Source organism: Haliaeetus leucocephalus, unplaced genomic scaffold (assembly GCF_000737465.1).
Source record: "Haliaeetus leucocephalus isolate CR32 unplaced genomic scaffold, Haliaeetus_leucocephalus-4.0 Scaffold216, whole genome shotgun sequence".
NCBI classification, from domain to species: domain Eukaryota; kingdom Metazoa; phylum Chordata; class Aves; order Accipitriformes; family Accipitridae; genus Haliaeetus; species Haliaeetus leucocephalus.
The window spans coordinates 752,958-767,491 of record NW_010972652.1 but is presented as its reverse complement, the minus strand read 5'-3'; the positions used below and the strand labels follow the sequence as shown (position 1 = coordinate 767,491).

Here is a 14,534-nt window from a genome sequence, read left to right as displayed (position 1 = left end):
TACTGTGCCAGTTGAGCCTCTTCTGTGTTGGGATCCAGATGCCTCAATAATACGTTGGAGCAGGGAATGTCATCTCGGGTTCATGTCCCACAAAGCATCACTTTGCAGAGAGCAGGGATGTAGGTCAGGTGTCTTCAGCCTTCATAATTCATCTCTCCTGAACTTTATTGCTCTTGTCTTTGTTCTTTAATTTCCTTTCAATTTAAGTCCTGTGTTTCTAATCATCTGCCCCAGGTCAGTTGTTTTGGATTTAAATCAAGATTATTTTAGACAGCTCTGAAATAAATGTATTGGAGTATCTGAACACAGGGGGTTAGAGTCATTATTGCTGTGAAATCAGTTCATGCAGGTGATGGCTGAGCACAGGTTTTACAGGCTGAGCACTAAAAATCAGGTCCACGCCTCAACACGTGCCTTTTTGTTATATTGGTTTACGCTGTTATCGCTTCCAACAATCACTCAGCAATGGGAGAAGGAGATTTTAAATCACTCTTCTTGTTATAAAATTGCAAAAATAATATATTTTCTCCACACCCCATCGCAAGCTTGATTGAGACTTGGTTTTAGCTACATCTTTGTTCACTTCTCAGGAGAGATACACCAGTGAAAACCTACAGACTTACCTGCTGTCCTTGCATGTATGCAAGCTTGGAGGGAGCTGTGCCTTCTGCACTCCTACGGGTAACATATGGCTTGGGACATGCTGAAGGCAGCAGGCAATAGGCAGATTAAGGACAGTCTCATTTTTTAGCCCTGCCTTGACAAAACATTTAATCATATCTTCTAACGTTGAGCAGTTTTGCAGAAGTCGGTGGCACTTAGAGCATGTATTTCAACCATAAGGTCATTAAACCTTGGACTGGAAGGGACCTAAAGAGGTCGTCATCAAGGCAGAGTCAAATATACCTAACCACTTCTGTCCAGTTTTCCCTAATTTGTTGTTGAAGTCTTTGGGGAAGGAGATTCCCAGGAAGGTTTTTCCTAATATTTAACAACTCCCTGCTGTAGCCGGTAGTAGGCTTGAAATACAAATACATACAGTCCTTAAGGTTGGGTTGTATGTATTTGAAGACCTGTAGTTGTTTAACCCCAGCCAGCAATTAAGCACCACACAGCCGCTCACTCACTCCCCCTCCCACGCAGTGGGATAGGGGAGAGAATTGGAAGGAAAAAGGTAAAACTCGTAGGTTGAGATAAGAACAATTTAATAGAACAGATAGGAAGAAACTAATGATGATAATAATAACAATAAGAAAATGGCAGTAATAATAAAAATTTTGAATATACAAAACAAGTGATGCACAACACAATTGCTCACCACTCGCCAACCAGTGCCCAGTCAGTTCCCAAGCAGCGATCCCCCCCCAGGCCAACTCCCCCCAGTTTGTATACTGGGCATGACATCACATGGTATGGAATACCCCGTTGGCCAGTTTGGGTCAGCTGCCCTGGCTGTGCCCCCTCCCAACTTCTTGTGCCCCTCCAGCCTTCTTGCTGGCTGGGCATGAGAAGCTGAAAAATCCTTGACTTAGTCTAAACATTACTTAGCGACAACTGAAAACATCAGGGTGTTATCAACACTGTTCTCATACTAAATCCAAACCACAACACTATACCAGCTACTAGACAGAAAATTAACAAAACCAGGACAAGACCATTACCATGTGAACCTAAAGAACTCTTTTCTTTAAAAAAATAAATGTGCTTCTTTTGAGCTTTACATCGAATCCATGCTTTCTAGGCCTGTGATCCTTCTTGTTCCTCAGGCTCCAGCTGGCTCCTACCTCTTTGGAGCAATGCCCAAAGCAGACACGTTAGTCCAACCTGGACCTTCCTCTGTTCAGGTAGAGCTGGACAACTAGGGGCAGCACTTTGCCACTACTAAATGGTGTCCCTTTTACTTCAAGTCATCGCTTCAGTTTGTAAAAATCAGTTTGAATTCCCTTGCTCTTCTCAAAAGTGCTCCCAGCCCTTTCTGGTTTGATTTTAATAGGTGCAAAGTTAATAACATTCTTCTTATTTCATAATCCAAGCCATTAAAGAAAGTGTTTTGTGGTGCCATATACTAGACAGACCTCCTTGAAGTCCTTTTGGCTTGATGGTGGCCACTAAAAACTAAACTCCTTTACAATATGGAGACTAATAAAGACATACACATAAAAACGAAGCCTTAGTTTCAGCCATGTTTTACTGAAGCTATACAAGACCTTTTTAAAATGGACAGTACAGCATTTTTCATTTTTATGTGTCTTTTAAGAGAAATCTGGCCACAGATTATGAAGTGCAATCAAATTTATTATAGCCTCTAGCCTGTTTTGTAAACAAAACCATTAGTGAATTAATTAGATGGTGAGGAAAAAACCCGCCATAATTGTCTTCCAATACACTGACGGATGCATAATTCAGATATATATTAGTGGAAATTTCCAATTGTATAGCTATCCTTTTGTTCCAGCTATTACGAAGCTTTTTATTAGAAAGATCAATCCTCTCTTTGAAATCTCTTAATTTTTATTTTTAATTGTCAGGAATCCTTTGGCCTCCTTCCTTTTGAAAGAATGGGTATTATGGGTGCCATCACCATGAGGAAACTGAGATGTAAGTGAGGGATCTGAAGATCAGGTACCTGAGTAAATCCCACATTCGTCTGACAATGAAACTACTGCTGTGGAGCTGAGCAAAATGCTGGTTATAAACATTTGGCCCTTTTTAATTATATGCAGGCTGCTGAATTTTAATGATACCATCAGATGGGGCTGGACCACTGCGGAGCTATTTTTTCATTTTTCCTTTGATTTTTAATTCCTTATGGAATTAAATATATCCTTTGTAGATGGACACATATTGTCGGGGCTTGTCTGTTAACGGAAGGGATGTTGTCAAAGTTTGGAAGGATGAGATGCCGTCTGTACCCCATCAAATATTGTCAGAGGCCAAATCAGGATATGAGCTGTCAAGCTGGAGGCTTGAGCTCCAGTTGGAGGCAGGAATAAGATGTAAAAGTAGGTGTTATATTGTGGACAAAGCCAAACTCGGGAGTGGGGCAGGATCATGTATGGGGTTGGAGAGTTTAGGTTCATGTGATATTTTCAAGAAACCACAGTAGTGAGTTTTTCCATTTGGTTTGCATATTTTAGCTATATAACCCTTCCTCTGCTATTTACTTTTTATTGGAATGATTTTATGCATGAAACAGTTTACACTCCTCACTGCTTCTCAGCCTTTTCCTTCTAGACATTTTTGAAAAATAATATTTACTTCTGGGCTTTATAGAAAGACACAAATTTTAATATATTTCCCAACGCCTTTGCTTATAAAAAACTTAGTTGTGCATGTTGTCGAGCGTTGAATATCAATTTTCGGTACAAGGATCAAAACATAGAATTACAGGTTTTTAGCACAGTTGAGTATTTGATTAAGCAACTTTAGTTGTTAAATAGCTGAGGTTTTCTAAGGACTGTGCATTTTTTAGTCTATACTTGGGTGTATTCACAGAGTGTAATTTTGCAATTTATTTTCCTGTAGAGTCCCATAGCAGTCAGATTGTGAGATGATATTTAGTGTTTTGCAACCAGTTGAATCTAGACTTTTTCAAAGAAAATAAGGTCACTGTCATGAACAGTTTCCATCCTGCTGCCCACTTGTAATTAATTCTTGATTCATCTTTCAAAATTCCAGCCTACAGTATATCTTAAAGACTTAATTTTCACTCTCTGATTTTTCTTTCCATCCTAGGCCTTTTTTTTTTTCAGTCTTGACTTATTTTCCAGCCTAACCCACTCCAGTCGCCGTGCCTGCTCACACGCAGCATGCAGCTAACGCAAAACTAACACGATGTTGAGCACGGGGTGGAAAGAATATAGTGAGAAGCACCGTGTAGCCTGTTTATAATTTGGATATGCAAACTACATTTTCTCTCTAAGCCTTAGGTCAGGAGAGTGGCTGAATCTGGCCTTGAGGAGATGTGTAAAGAGCTTTCAAAAGCCTAACGGAGAGATCTGCAATACTGAGCACCACAGTAGGCTTTGAGGCATAAATATGAGCAAGATATTCCCACTCTTGCCTAAAAAAAAGAAACACTGACAAGAAAGCAAGTTATAAGGCAAAGAATATTATTACAGGGAAATCTGTTTCATCCTGGAAGAACATAAATATATTACTAAAAGCACGCTGTACTCTCTTGCTGGGGGGGGGGAGAAGTTGCCACTTTGTTCGTGCAGCAGTTCAGCTGTTGGGATTAGGCGAGCTCAGCTTGCAAGTGCTGCGCTCAGCAACAGCTGCTGCTATTTTTGTTGGTTTGAATGCATCTAGCTGGGAAACGGTGGAAAATAAAGGACCTTGGACATACTCAGCAAGCAAAAGCATTTGCACTTCAGTTCCCAAACACTGCGGTTGAGCTGGTTATTATTTAATGTGATACGAAGATATTCATGTTTTGTGATAGCACAGATTTCTGGCTCCCTTATATCCGAATAACATGCATATAGCAAAATGCACAGCTAGCAAAAGCCCTTTGGAAAAGCATCCTTGTCATTATAGAGGTGTTGCTGTGCCCACATAGGTAGTTCAACGGGAGATACGAGCAACAGGAAACTTGTCTGTGATTCGTGGACACAAGAGTTCAAGAAAAGCTTCTGTCCAGCTCCTAAAAGCTCACCGTTACCATATGTTTAGGAAGAAGCCACATGTCCAGAGTAAATGAAATATTTTTTAGTTGCACAAACTCTGCTCCCTGTGTGTACCCATTTACCTGGGAGCCCGGCCAGTTCCCTTGAAGATCATCAGAAAAGGCTCCTGAGCAAGGTTTTTGTGAGCGCGGTGTCCAGATGCTGTGAAAGTTCACGTTCAAATACCTCCATTATATCAGTGAGAAGAAATCTGGAGATTTTTGAGTGGCAAACACCATTCCAGTTGTAACCTCTACGTAGCTGCCAAAATGAAGGAAGGATAAACTATAAATATAAATATGTGTTCGGCTCTGCTTTCATGCCCTTGGGTCTGTCATTCTTTCATGGCTTCAGGGGTCTGCATAGGGTACCATAGTGGCAAATACTATCTGTAGCAGCTCCTTGAAGAAGAAAACTTAATTGTAGGGCTTCTTGGAAAACCCACAACCATGCAAGAGATGTAATGCACAGGCACATCTGGGGTAAATGGGAATTCAGAAAATCAGAAGTTCTTTGCTATTTTCTCCTAGAAGAAGATCGTGCAGGAATAGAAGATGACCAGGCGTGAGTGAGATAGATGCAGTTAAAATAGCATATCCTCAGCCTAGGTGTGGCAAGGTTCGGGCACCTCACTAGTCTTCACTGAAAATAAATCCTTCTTTGGGGGATTGTCCTACATTCTGGTAAATATTTATTAACGTTTACAGTTTCTCAAGGTCAGCTTGCATTGTATCAGTTCAGCTCTCACTGCAGTTGCACGGAAATTGCTCACATTGCAGACTGTATATAATACATATATATGATTTTTAGTAAATAAAGGCAGAGAAAGAGGAAGGGTAAGAAACATAAAGATACACCCATTTACTCTTTTTTCTGTCAAGGTCTGGATTCTGTCTCATCGATATCCATTTTCTCAGAAAGTCTGAAAAAGCGCTAAGGTGTAAAACCATATTTATTTGTGAATTATAGCCATGTTAAAAAAAAAAAAATACACCTCAGGCCTCGAGTGCACTGTGTGTTTTGGAAGTTGCAGAAGTTTATACACCATAAAGCAAAACAACACCTTTGGAGCGGTTCCAGCATTTTCATATAAGTAAAAGGAGAAGCCAGCTGAGGTCTAACGAAACAAGGACTTGGAAAAGCAAGAGAGGTTGGATCTCTTTCTCTTGTCCTTCTCCTTCCTCTCCTCTCCATCTCTCCTTCTCCTCTTTTCTCTTCCTCTTCTCCCCTGTGTTTGCATCTTGTCCCAGTCTTGTAGCATTCCTCTTCTGCTCAACTCGCTACCAAGACATCTTCACCCACTTCCTAATGGGCTTTTTAAAGCTTCTTTCTTGAAGCAGCATTATTTTCTCAATGCTGAAAAGTTAAAGGTAGTCCTGTGAATTCAACTGATTAGCAGGAAAATGAAGCCTGTTTCCCTGCTGCAGCCTCATGTCCTCTTCAAGGCAACTCCTCCTTGAAAGTATTTTCAGATAGTGACCCATCTGTTTGGGGTCACTCAGGGGTAGCTTTGTCATGGTGACTCAGGCTGCCAAAAACCCACCTGGTGACATGGGAACGGGGCACGGCACTAAAGCGCAGCCAAAGGCCAGGACACCGGCTGGCTGATGCTTCCCACACAACCACAAGGCACACAGGGAGAGGGCGGCCGTGGGGCTGGCACGGAGGAAAGCCGCTCGCTTCAACTCGTGTCCACCCCGATGTTGCGGGGCGTCCTTGCTTCAGAGGTCCCGATGGGTGTCACACGTGGGGGAGAGGAATAGCTGCCTCTTCAGGAGGTTGACAATCGCCGTGAGCTCATGCAGTAGGAAGGGGCTAAGAGATGGAGGAGTGTGACTCTTCCCATGTAGCCCTGTCCAGGTAATACCTGGCAGTCGAAGATACAGCCACAGCTTCACATGTGAGTGTGATACTACAAATGTGAGTGTGATGCCCTATCACCGCAGTGCTTGGACCAGACAATTTTGCAAAACATATATATGTATGTATATATTTTATATTGACATTAGGTATGCATATAAACATATATGCAATATATATTTTATAAGTATTTTATATCCTTGTGCAAATGCATATATATGCAAAATAAAACCAACTATTTCTTATTCTATTTTGCTTCCACAGTTGGCTCGTTTAGTTATAAACAACATTTCTGCTGTTATTTTTGTCACTGAGATGCAGTTATTTCCTGGATCAGAATCCTGCAGAACAACCTAATCTAATTAATTTTACCTGTTCTCTCTCTGACTTTGTACGTCACCTTTTTAAGGTTGTGTTTGGACGTTATTTAACGATGCTTCCTATTGCATTTTCTTGTGTTTTGGAGAGAAAATGTTTTCCTGTTCCGCAACTGAAAGGGCTTATATCCTCCTCCAGAGGTTCATTTGTAACAGAGAAGGTAAAAGCTCAAGCAGATTCACAGGGAGGGAGTGTGACAAGGAGAGCATCAGTAGTAACTACGGCGTTACTGGGGTTCACTGTTTTGGGGATTATTGCACTGGAAAGGATGGTATGGCTGCAGAATTGCAGCCATAGACCATGTGCCAGAGCTTAGTGATGAGAGGGACATAAAATAGAAAGCTGAAACGTGTGTATGAAGGTGGAGAGAAAGGGAAGGAGTATACTCAGTGCCATGAATTTTATTTCTAATTTTTCCCTGCCACTGGGCCTTTCAGCAGATAAGTGACTTTAATATTATGGTTGAATGTGGACATTTACAGTGGCCTTGATGTTTGCTCTTAGCATCAGTGCACTGAATCTCCAAGAGAGAGATAATTTTTGAGACTTTTGTGCTGATGAAAGGGCAATGACTGGGTAAGGTCAATGCAAGGAGAGAATTGAAAAAAGGAGGAGGGAAGAGACCAGAAATCCTTTTAACTTGCAGAAAAAAAGGTTGAGAGAGAGATGGAGGCTGGTGGTTACTCTGTGTTGATCCTCTTAGTGGCTCGGCTGCTTTTGGAGAAGAGCAATTGAAACCCAAGGCTCTGGCAGGTCTCCACTGAATCAATGGTCCCGGGACCTTTGAAATATAAGAAATTGCTTCCAAGTGAGTGAAAGCTGATCTCATGAGCTGTGTAGCAAGGGTGGCTTCTTTGCAAACTGCCTTCCATGGAAAACTGCATGCTTTTCCCTTTTCTGAAGCATTTGGGAGATTTTTGTGGTGTGTTTCTTTGGGAGGCTGAGCGTACCCCCCACCTTCTGAGCTGAGTCAAAATCCTTATGGCTTCTGTGGCTCCCTGTGCTATTTTTCTCATTACAGTTGGAGAGCAGGGTGTTCTTAGCAGTCCATTCTCATCTGCTCAATGTTAATCTTTCTATCTTTCTTTTTTTTTTTTTTTTTTTTAAAAAAAAGCCCAGATCACTCCTATATTTTTTTTCTCTACTTTTGAAATGAGATTGGGATTAGACATAGGGGTTTTGATTTTTTTTATTAACGGTCATGAGCTTAATATTGAAAATTACTGTTTGTAAGAATAATAGAAACAACCTGGAGTTGCCCAGCTTTGCATCATAAAAATAGTCCTCACAATGACCACATTTGGCAGGAATACCAAAGCAAGGGGAGGGCTCTAGGCATGTTGAAGAAGGAGGAGAAGTTTGCAGGGTTCATTTTCCAGGTGGACAACCAGGTGATCCAAAATATAAGCCTTAGATTTTGTACCTTGGCAGCTTGTTTTGGTGCATCAGCACGTTTAATGCAAATTAATCCCCCCTCCCTCTCAAACACTCTGCGTTATGAAGCATGACAGGAGGGAATGGATCTAAATTCTCTTGTGGCATTAGGTCAAAGTCTTGCATTAGCTAATTGTAACCACCTGATTGTTCTACATTTAAACATCTGTGGCAGCAATAACATCATCAAACACCAAATAAAACCACAGCCTTCTGCTTCCTTATAGTAATTTCCTTTCCTGTACTTATTTTGAAGATGTGCAGGTGCATATAGGAAAGCAGGTTACTTCCCCAGACTCTCCATCATGTGCCCAGGCATCCCTGAAAAAACAGTAGTTAATAAAAGGAATAGCCTTTTTAATGAAAGACACAAAAATTAGGTAGTCAGAATCCATGGTATTAAAATTATAATACCAGAATGGCACATACTGGTATTTATTCATACTACCCTTTATTATAAAATATTGGAATTTATTCATCTGAGCCTTCACCAGGTGGTTGCATTTATTTTTAACACTGATGTCTAGTGCAGATTAACATTAGGAAAATAGGAATTTATGTTTCAGGTAAGTTTAGAGTGCTAAATACCCTTTTTTTTCTTAATGTTTCCTGTCCAAATTGACCGAGGAGTGTTCAGATTTGCTACTGGAGCTACTGTCTCAGTTCTACTGTTCATTTATTATTTGTCTGTGGACAGCCTAACCTTGAAAAATAAAAGCTGAAAGAAAACAAATCTGATCAGTAATATGTAATAGGGATTTGCACAGACTTTTGTTTGAAATAATTTGTGTGGCAGCTGATTGTGCTTGTCCTTCACCAGATAGACAGGTCTGATGGGAAACCAAGCAATCTGGATTACCCTGAAAGCAAGAGGGATAAGTTCTCCAGAAGCATATGCTTAGTCATACCAAACCTTAATTTTTTCTTGCAAGTGTTGGTGAATTCTGCCTAGGCCAGATTTTACCCTAACTTTCACCATGTCTTCATTCCATATGTGCCACCTCAGTCCTCTCCCTGCTCCCCTGAAACAGTCTGATTTGATTTAGATGGGATAATACCAAATAATTTAGTTCAAACAGTTGAACTAAGGTCCATATGCCATTTATACAAAATGAAACAAAAAAAAAATCAAAAAAACCCCAAACCCTAACCCTGAACCAAAAATGATTTTATCACTTTCGGTCTGCCATAAATGCAGAATTTCTTTCTGCTTTGAGCTGTGGTCAAACCACATAGCGAAGGCAGCGCCATGTAGCACCAGTTCAATAAATAACTGGGCAGCTCTACTGCACAGATGAGGAAAAATGTTTTTCTTTATTTTATGTGGATTGTTTAGGTCTTTGTACCCTGTCTCCCTGAAGATTAAACAGCAAACACAGGCTTCATGCAAAGATAATAATTATGAGTCTCAGTGTGAAATGCAGAATAGCGCCTTTGGAAAAAGAAAAGTTTCATGTGGGCTTGGAAATGCTTGAGGCTGTGGGGAAAATAAGAAGCCACAAATCTGGGGACTGAAACCCCAAATGGTTTTAAAACAGGTAGAGAAATATATGCATACATAGATAGACACTGAAGAACTTAATGATGAAAACTCTGGCTGTAGATGGGCGGACTCTCATTTATTAGGGTTTATTTCTGAATCACTTGTAGTGTTGGAAATCTCTTTGACAGCTGAGAATCCGCCTTTTGAGTTTGATTTTCTTAAGCTGTTATGTGTCTTTGTGGACATCGGAGTACCAGTTTGATTTCTGACAAAGTCGGGATGCTGAGGATACCATCCCTCCTTGCATTTTCTCTGTGATCTGAACCATTACATGAACAAAGCAGATGCAGAGGAAACTGTTGGAGGTTATGGTGTGCAGCTGGGGAAAAGCATGGAAGGTGCCATGTCTCATATCAGCCCACACTTCTGTTACCAAGAAAACAGAAAAATAGATGTTACATTAAGCAAATTGCGATTGCATGAATGTTGTCTCCTAACCTAAAAGGCAAGCTGGATTTCTGATGGGGCTTGACGACAGACAAACCGCTTGTCTGCTGGCTGAAGCCAAATTCCTGCAAGAAAACCAAAATAGAAGTCGCCAAATGGCACCTCTTACTGTAAAGGGGGAAAAGCATTTAACTGGCAATATTATTGTGAGCAGGTGCTGGGGGAATTTAGCAAACTAAGAGGCCTGGTAGGTCAATGATGAGGTTCCTGTCTCATTTGGTGGTGACTAAGAGGGGATGGCCAAGACGGAAAGGATGGCTGCCTTTCAGCTGTCTTTGGGATGGGTACCGGTCCCTCAGAGCAGGCTGGGGATGGCTCAGGGTTCAGAAGTTACCAGGGTTACGCCGGCGAGCAAGCAAACAACTCCCTTCAACCTCATCTTGGGAAATCAGGCTAAAAATAGGTTGCTGAGGCTTAAGGTTAAAAGTAAAGACGTGACCAAGCAGTGCTGTTGAAAAGCCAGCTCTGCTCATCCTCTACAAACATCCAAGGACTGCATTTCCCTGCCAGAGCCGATGCATTTGTTACTGGCTATAGAAAAAGGCTCTGTGAAAGTTGTACATTAGCTAGCAATGCCTTCTGACCTGCAACTACACTGACGGCTGGGTTTTCCCTAAAACACATGGAGTTTTAGAAACGGCTTTTCAATATAGCGATAGGCCAAGTATTTAGAAATCTGGTTCATAACGAAGGGAAACTGATGACCGAAGAGGTGAGAGAAAGTATTTCAGGGTAGGGTGGTGGGATCGCCGGGTCCCCATGTAGTTGGACTGTCACAGCTTGGTGGGGGGACGCACCCCGCTTCTCACTGGTGCGTTTGCCTGCTTTACCCCAGGTCCAGTTGAAAAGCGAAGAAACGAAAACCTTTGCCATGAAAATACTGAAGAAACGTCACATCGTGGACACGAGGCAGCAGGAGCACATCCGCTCAGAGAAGCAGATCATGCAGAGCGCGCACTCGGACTTCATCGTGAGGTACCGTCCCTCCGCCTTACGCGCTGCCGCGGGAGAGCGAAGCCCAGCCGATCTCGGCATTTTGTGAAACCACACAGGAATAATCCATCCATTGCTAGAAAAAAACCCTTGAGCCATAGCTTCCCTGCAAGGGACTGCAGACACGGTGCACGAAATAAGGTCTTCTCCAGGCCAATGTGAGATTGCTCTGCCCATGGGGGACATCTGCCCAAGCCTAAACTAAACTCATGTTCTTAACTGGTTTGTGTTGACCCTGTGCTGCGCTCACATGGCTTTGTGGCTCCTGAAGCAAGCGCACCACGAGCCCGCAGCCTGGGCAGAGCTTGCCGATGCCGGCAGACAAGGCTCCGTGTAGACGTGCACAGCATGACTCAGCATCGCCCCTGCCCAAAGTTGATATCCCTCTTTTTTCTGAATTTCTGAATTTTCCTTCCCACAAAGGGAAGCTGGAGGGCAGGGTTTAATCTTTGGAGATCACGTGCTGCCATGTGAATAAAAAGTTGTATCCAGCGCTGCTTCTTAGGGTGTATTAGATAAATCCAGTTCAGTGTCCCTTGACTCATCATGGGCAAATGCGCTAAAACCATACCTCTCCCCAAAACCTAAGCAGACGCAATTATTCAGTGAATAAAATCAGGTGCCAGGCATTTTTGCCTGTTTTAGCCCTAATGGCAAATTTCTCTGACTCTTCAAGGACCGTGAGTATCTGTCAGCAGGAAACAGAAATGGTTTAAGTCAGGATAAGAGTGGTGGGTGGTGAGGACCTCTGGCAGGGCAATGTCAAAAATGCAAAATACCTTCACCGAGCTGGAGGTATTTAAAAGGGCGGCCTCTCATCTAAGCGAAGGGTGCTTCATCCCACCCTCAAAGAAATGCCCGAAGCACTTGACTTTTGCCAGAGGAGATCAACCCCGCTCCCCAAAATTGCTCCGGAGAGACATCCTAACCCAGGGGTGAAACCAAACCCCTGTGATAAATGCAAAGGCAAGCGCCTGGCCGGGACGGCCGCCCGTCAGTTGCTGAGGGGGTGTTTCCTTCCCAGGCTGATCCCTGGGATTCCCCCAGAGCCCTCGGCTTCGCCTCTGATTCATGGGTGACAACTGCAGCCTGACACCCTACCCAGCTGCAGTTTCCTTCACGCTGGAATATTTGATTCACAAACACGCCCCCGTTACCTAGGCTAGAGCCAAATATACCTTGTGGGCTATTTCAGCCTATAGATTTCTTTTCTGAAGCCTGAGCTGTCTCAGGATGGGGATGTAAAGGGAGGTGAAGTGTGGGGCCAGCCAAGCGGAGGGACATTTTGACACCATTTCCAGAAATACTCTCTCCTAAATAAAAAGCTTGAGCCTGCAAACATTTCTTAATGGAGCCACTGATGTTCATAGCTAATAAAATAAATGCTTCTTCATTCCCACTTTTTATTCTTTCAGCCAGCAAGTGAAAAAAGGATGCGTTAGCCATAGGTCTTTTCCTTCCATATCATGCAATAAATCCCATCCTTTATAGTAACAAGCCTCCATTAACTGTTTTTAATACCCCGTGGAAATCCTGCACTGAGAAGGGCCTTTCTAAGTCATGAAGTCCAACCTTTTGCTATTACATATGCCGCAGCTAGAAAATGCCTGGTTTATCAAACTCTGTGTCTGCTTTTCCCCCTCACTTCTTCTTTTGCACGTCCATGGGGATTTGAAGTTGTCTTATAGTAACTATCCTAAAATTATTCATAACATGTTTATACCCTTTCTTGGCCCAGCTGGGATAATATTTTCCTGGGTGCTACAGATAGAAATCTTATGACTTCGGTAGATTAATTGTGTTTGGAGATATTGGGTGAAAGGTGGGTTTAAAATGATCTTGGAGCAAAGGACACAACATCCGGGATATCAGAACAGGATAGCCAAAACTCCCGAAGAACTCAATTATTTTCTTAATTCGTCATGAAACTCTTTGTTAAAAATCTTTGAAGAATAGTTTGGTTTGATGATTAAAATGCATTAAACCAGCCAAAAGAAGCAGAAGTGTCCAAGTACGACTAAATAAAATTTACTCGTAGATAAGCCAAGAATCTCACAGAACAAAATGCTCTGGGTTTGGTAAAGGGCCAAACAAGCGTTGAGCAGTAGATGTCTGCACTGGATTTGCAAATATTTAGATGAATGAGAAAATGAATAAAAAAATCAATTCATATATTGTGACATTTCAAACTTATGATGGCTTGATCTACTGAAATAGTGCGGTTTGATCATGTATAAGCTTTTTGCTTCCATTACAGTTGATAAATAATATCTGATTTTTTTTTTCCTGCACGTTTTAGGCCAGATTTAATGCCCATAAAGTTTTCTGGAAAGCCATTTTTCAGCAGTGCTACCTTAGCTAGAGAAAGTAATGCCTTATTTCAGTAGCATTTAAACTACTGAGCAATTAAAAATATTTAGTTATGCATATTTTGGATTCTTGAATATGTAGGTTTTCTGTAAACCTTAAGGAAGATGAAATGTTTATTAAGATAAATTATGTTTAGTCCAACTGGCAAGAAATAGTTTTTTTTTTTTGTTAAACCCATAAATTTTAACCATGTGAAATGGTCAGTAAGTTTGTTCCAACTTTTTCTGAGAAGCACATTGTAACTGAGATTTTAAATGTCAACATAGGTAATACTAGAGTAAGGAAAGATCTGAAGCACTGGTTCGGTTTTTTTCCTTTTAATTTTGTTGTGGCTGCAAAGAGTACCTTTTAGCTACAGAATATTTCCAGGTAGATAAGCACCGAGCATATTCAGTACCCAAACTCCTGCCTACATCACAGCTGTGCCTGCTGGGATCTTTTTCTGTTAAACATGCCAAAAGTAGAGCGGGTAACTGCTGCTAAGCTGTGTGCTGGATGCTATGCAAACACAGACAGGAGACAAATGTTGTCTAGCATCGTGATGTGAAAGCGTATCGGAGCCAAGCTGTAGCTGCCGGGTTGTTTTGCCACGTACCTTAAGTTAATATTTAACTGAATGCCTTCGAAAGGAACCAAGTCCTGCTGTGTTTTCCCCCTGGTCCATCACACAGGTCCATAAAAGATACTAATAATTGGATTTATCACTAGCTGGGAAGAGCTAGAATCTGCAAAACCACCTGTTTTAATTTATATCATGTGGTATCAGCCCTTTAGTTTTTAATTCTTGGAAACTCCCATGAATGCAGCAATTACACCATAACAGAATATCCCTCAGCATCCCC

General features: G+C 41.8%; 1 protein-coding gene across 1 annotated transcript in view; it reads left to right on the top strand.

Moving 5' to 3' along the window:
• The window catches only part of LOC104831216 (cGMP-dependent protein kinase 1), a 79,763-nt gene that overhangs the window by 51,964 nt on the left and 13,265 nt on the right, over positions 1–14,534 (top strand). Inside the window, exon 5 of the mRNA XM_010566635.1 lies at positions 11,165–11,304. Coding sequence (XP_010564937.1) covers positions 11,165–11,304 — 140 coding nt within the window. The remainder of the gene's footprint in view (positions 1–11,164; positions 11,305–14,534) is intronic.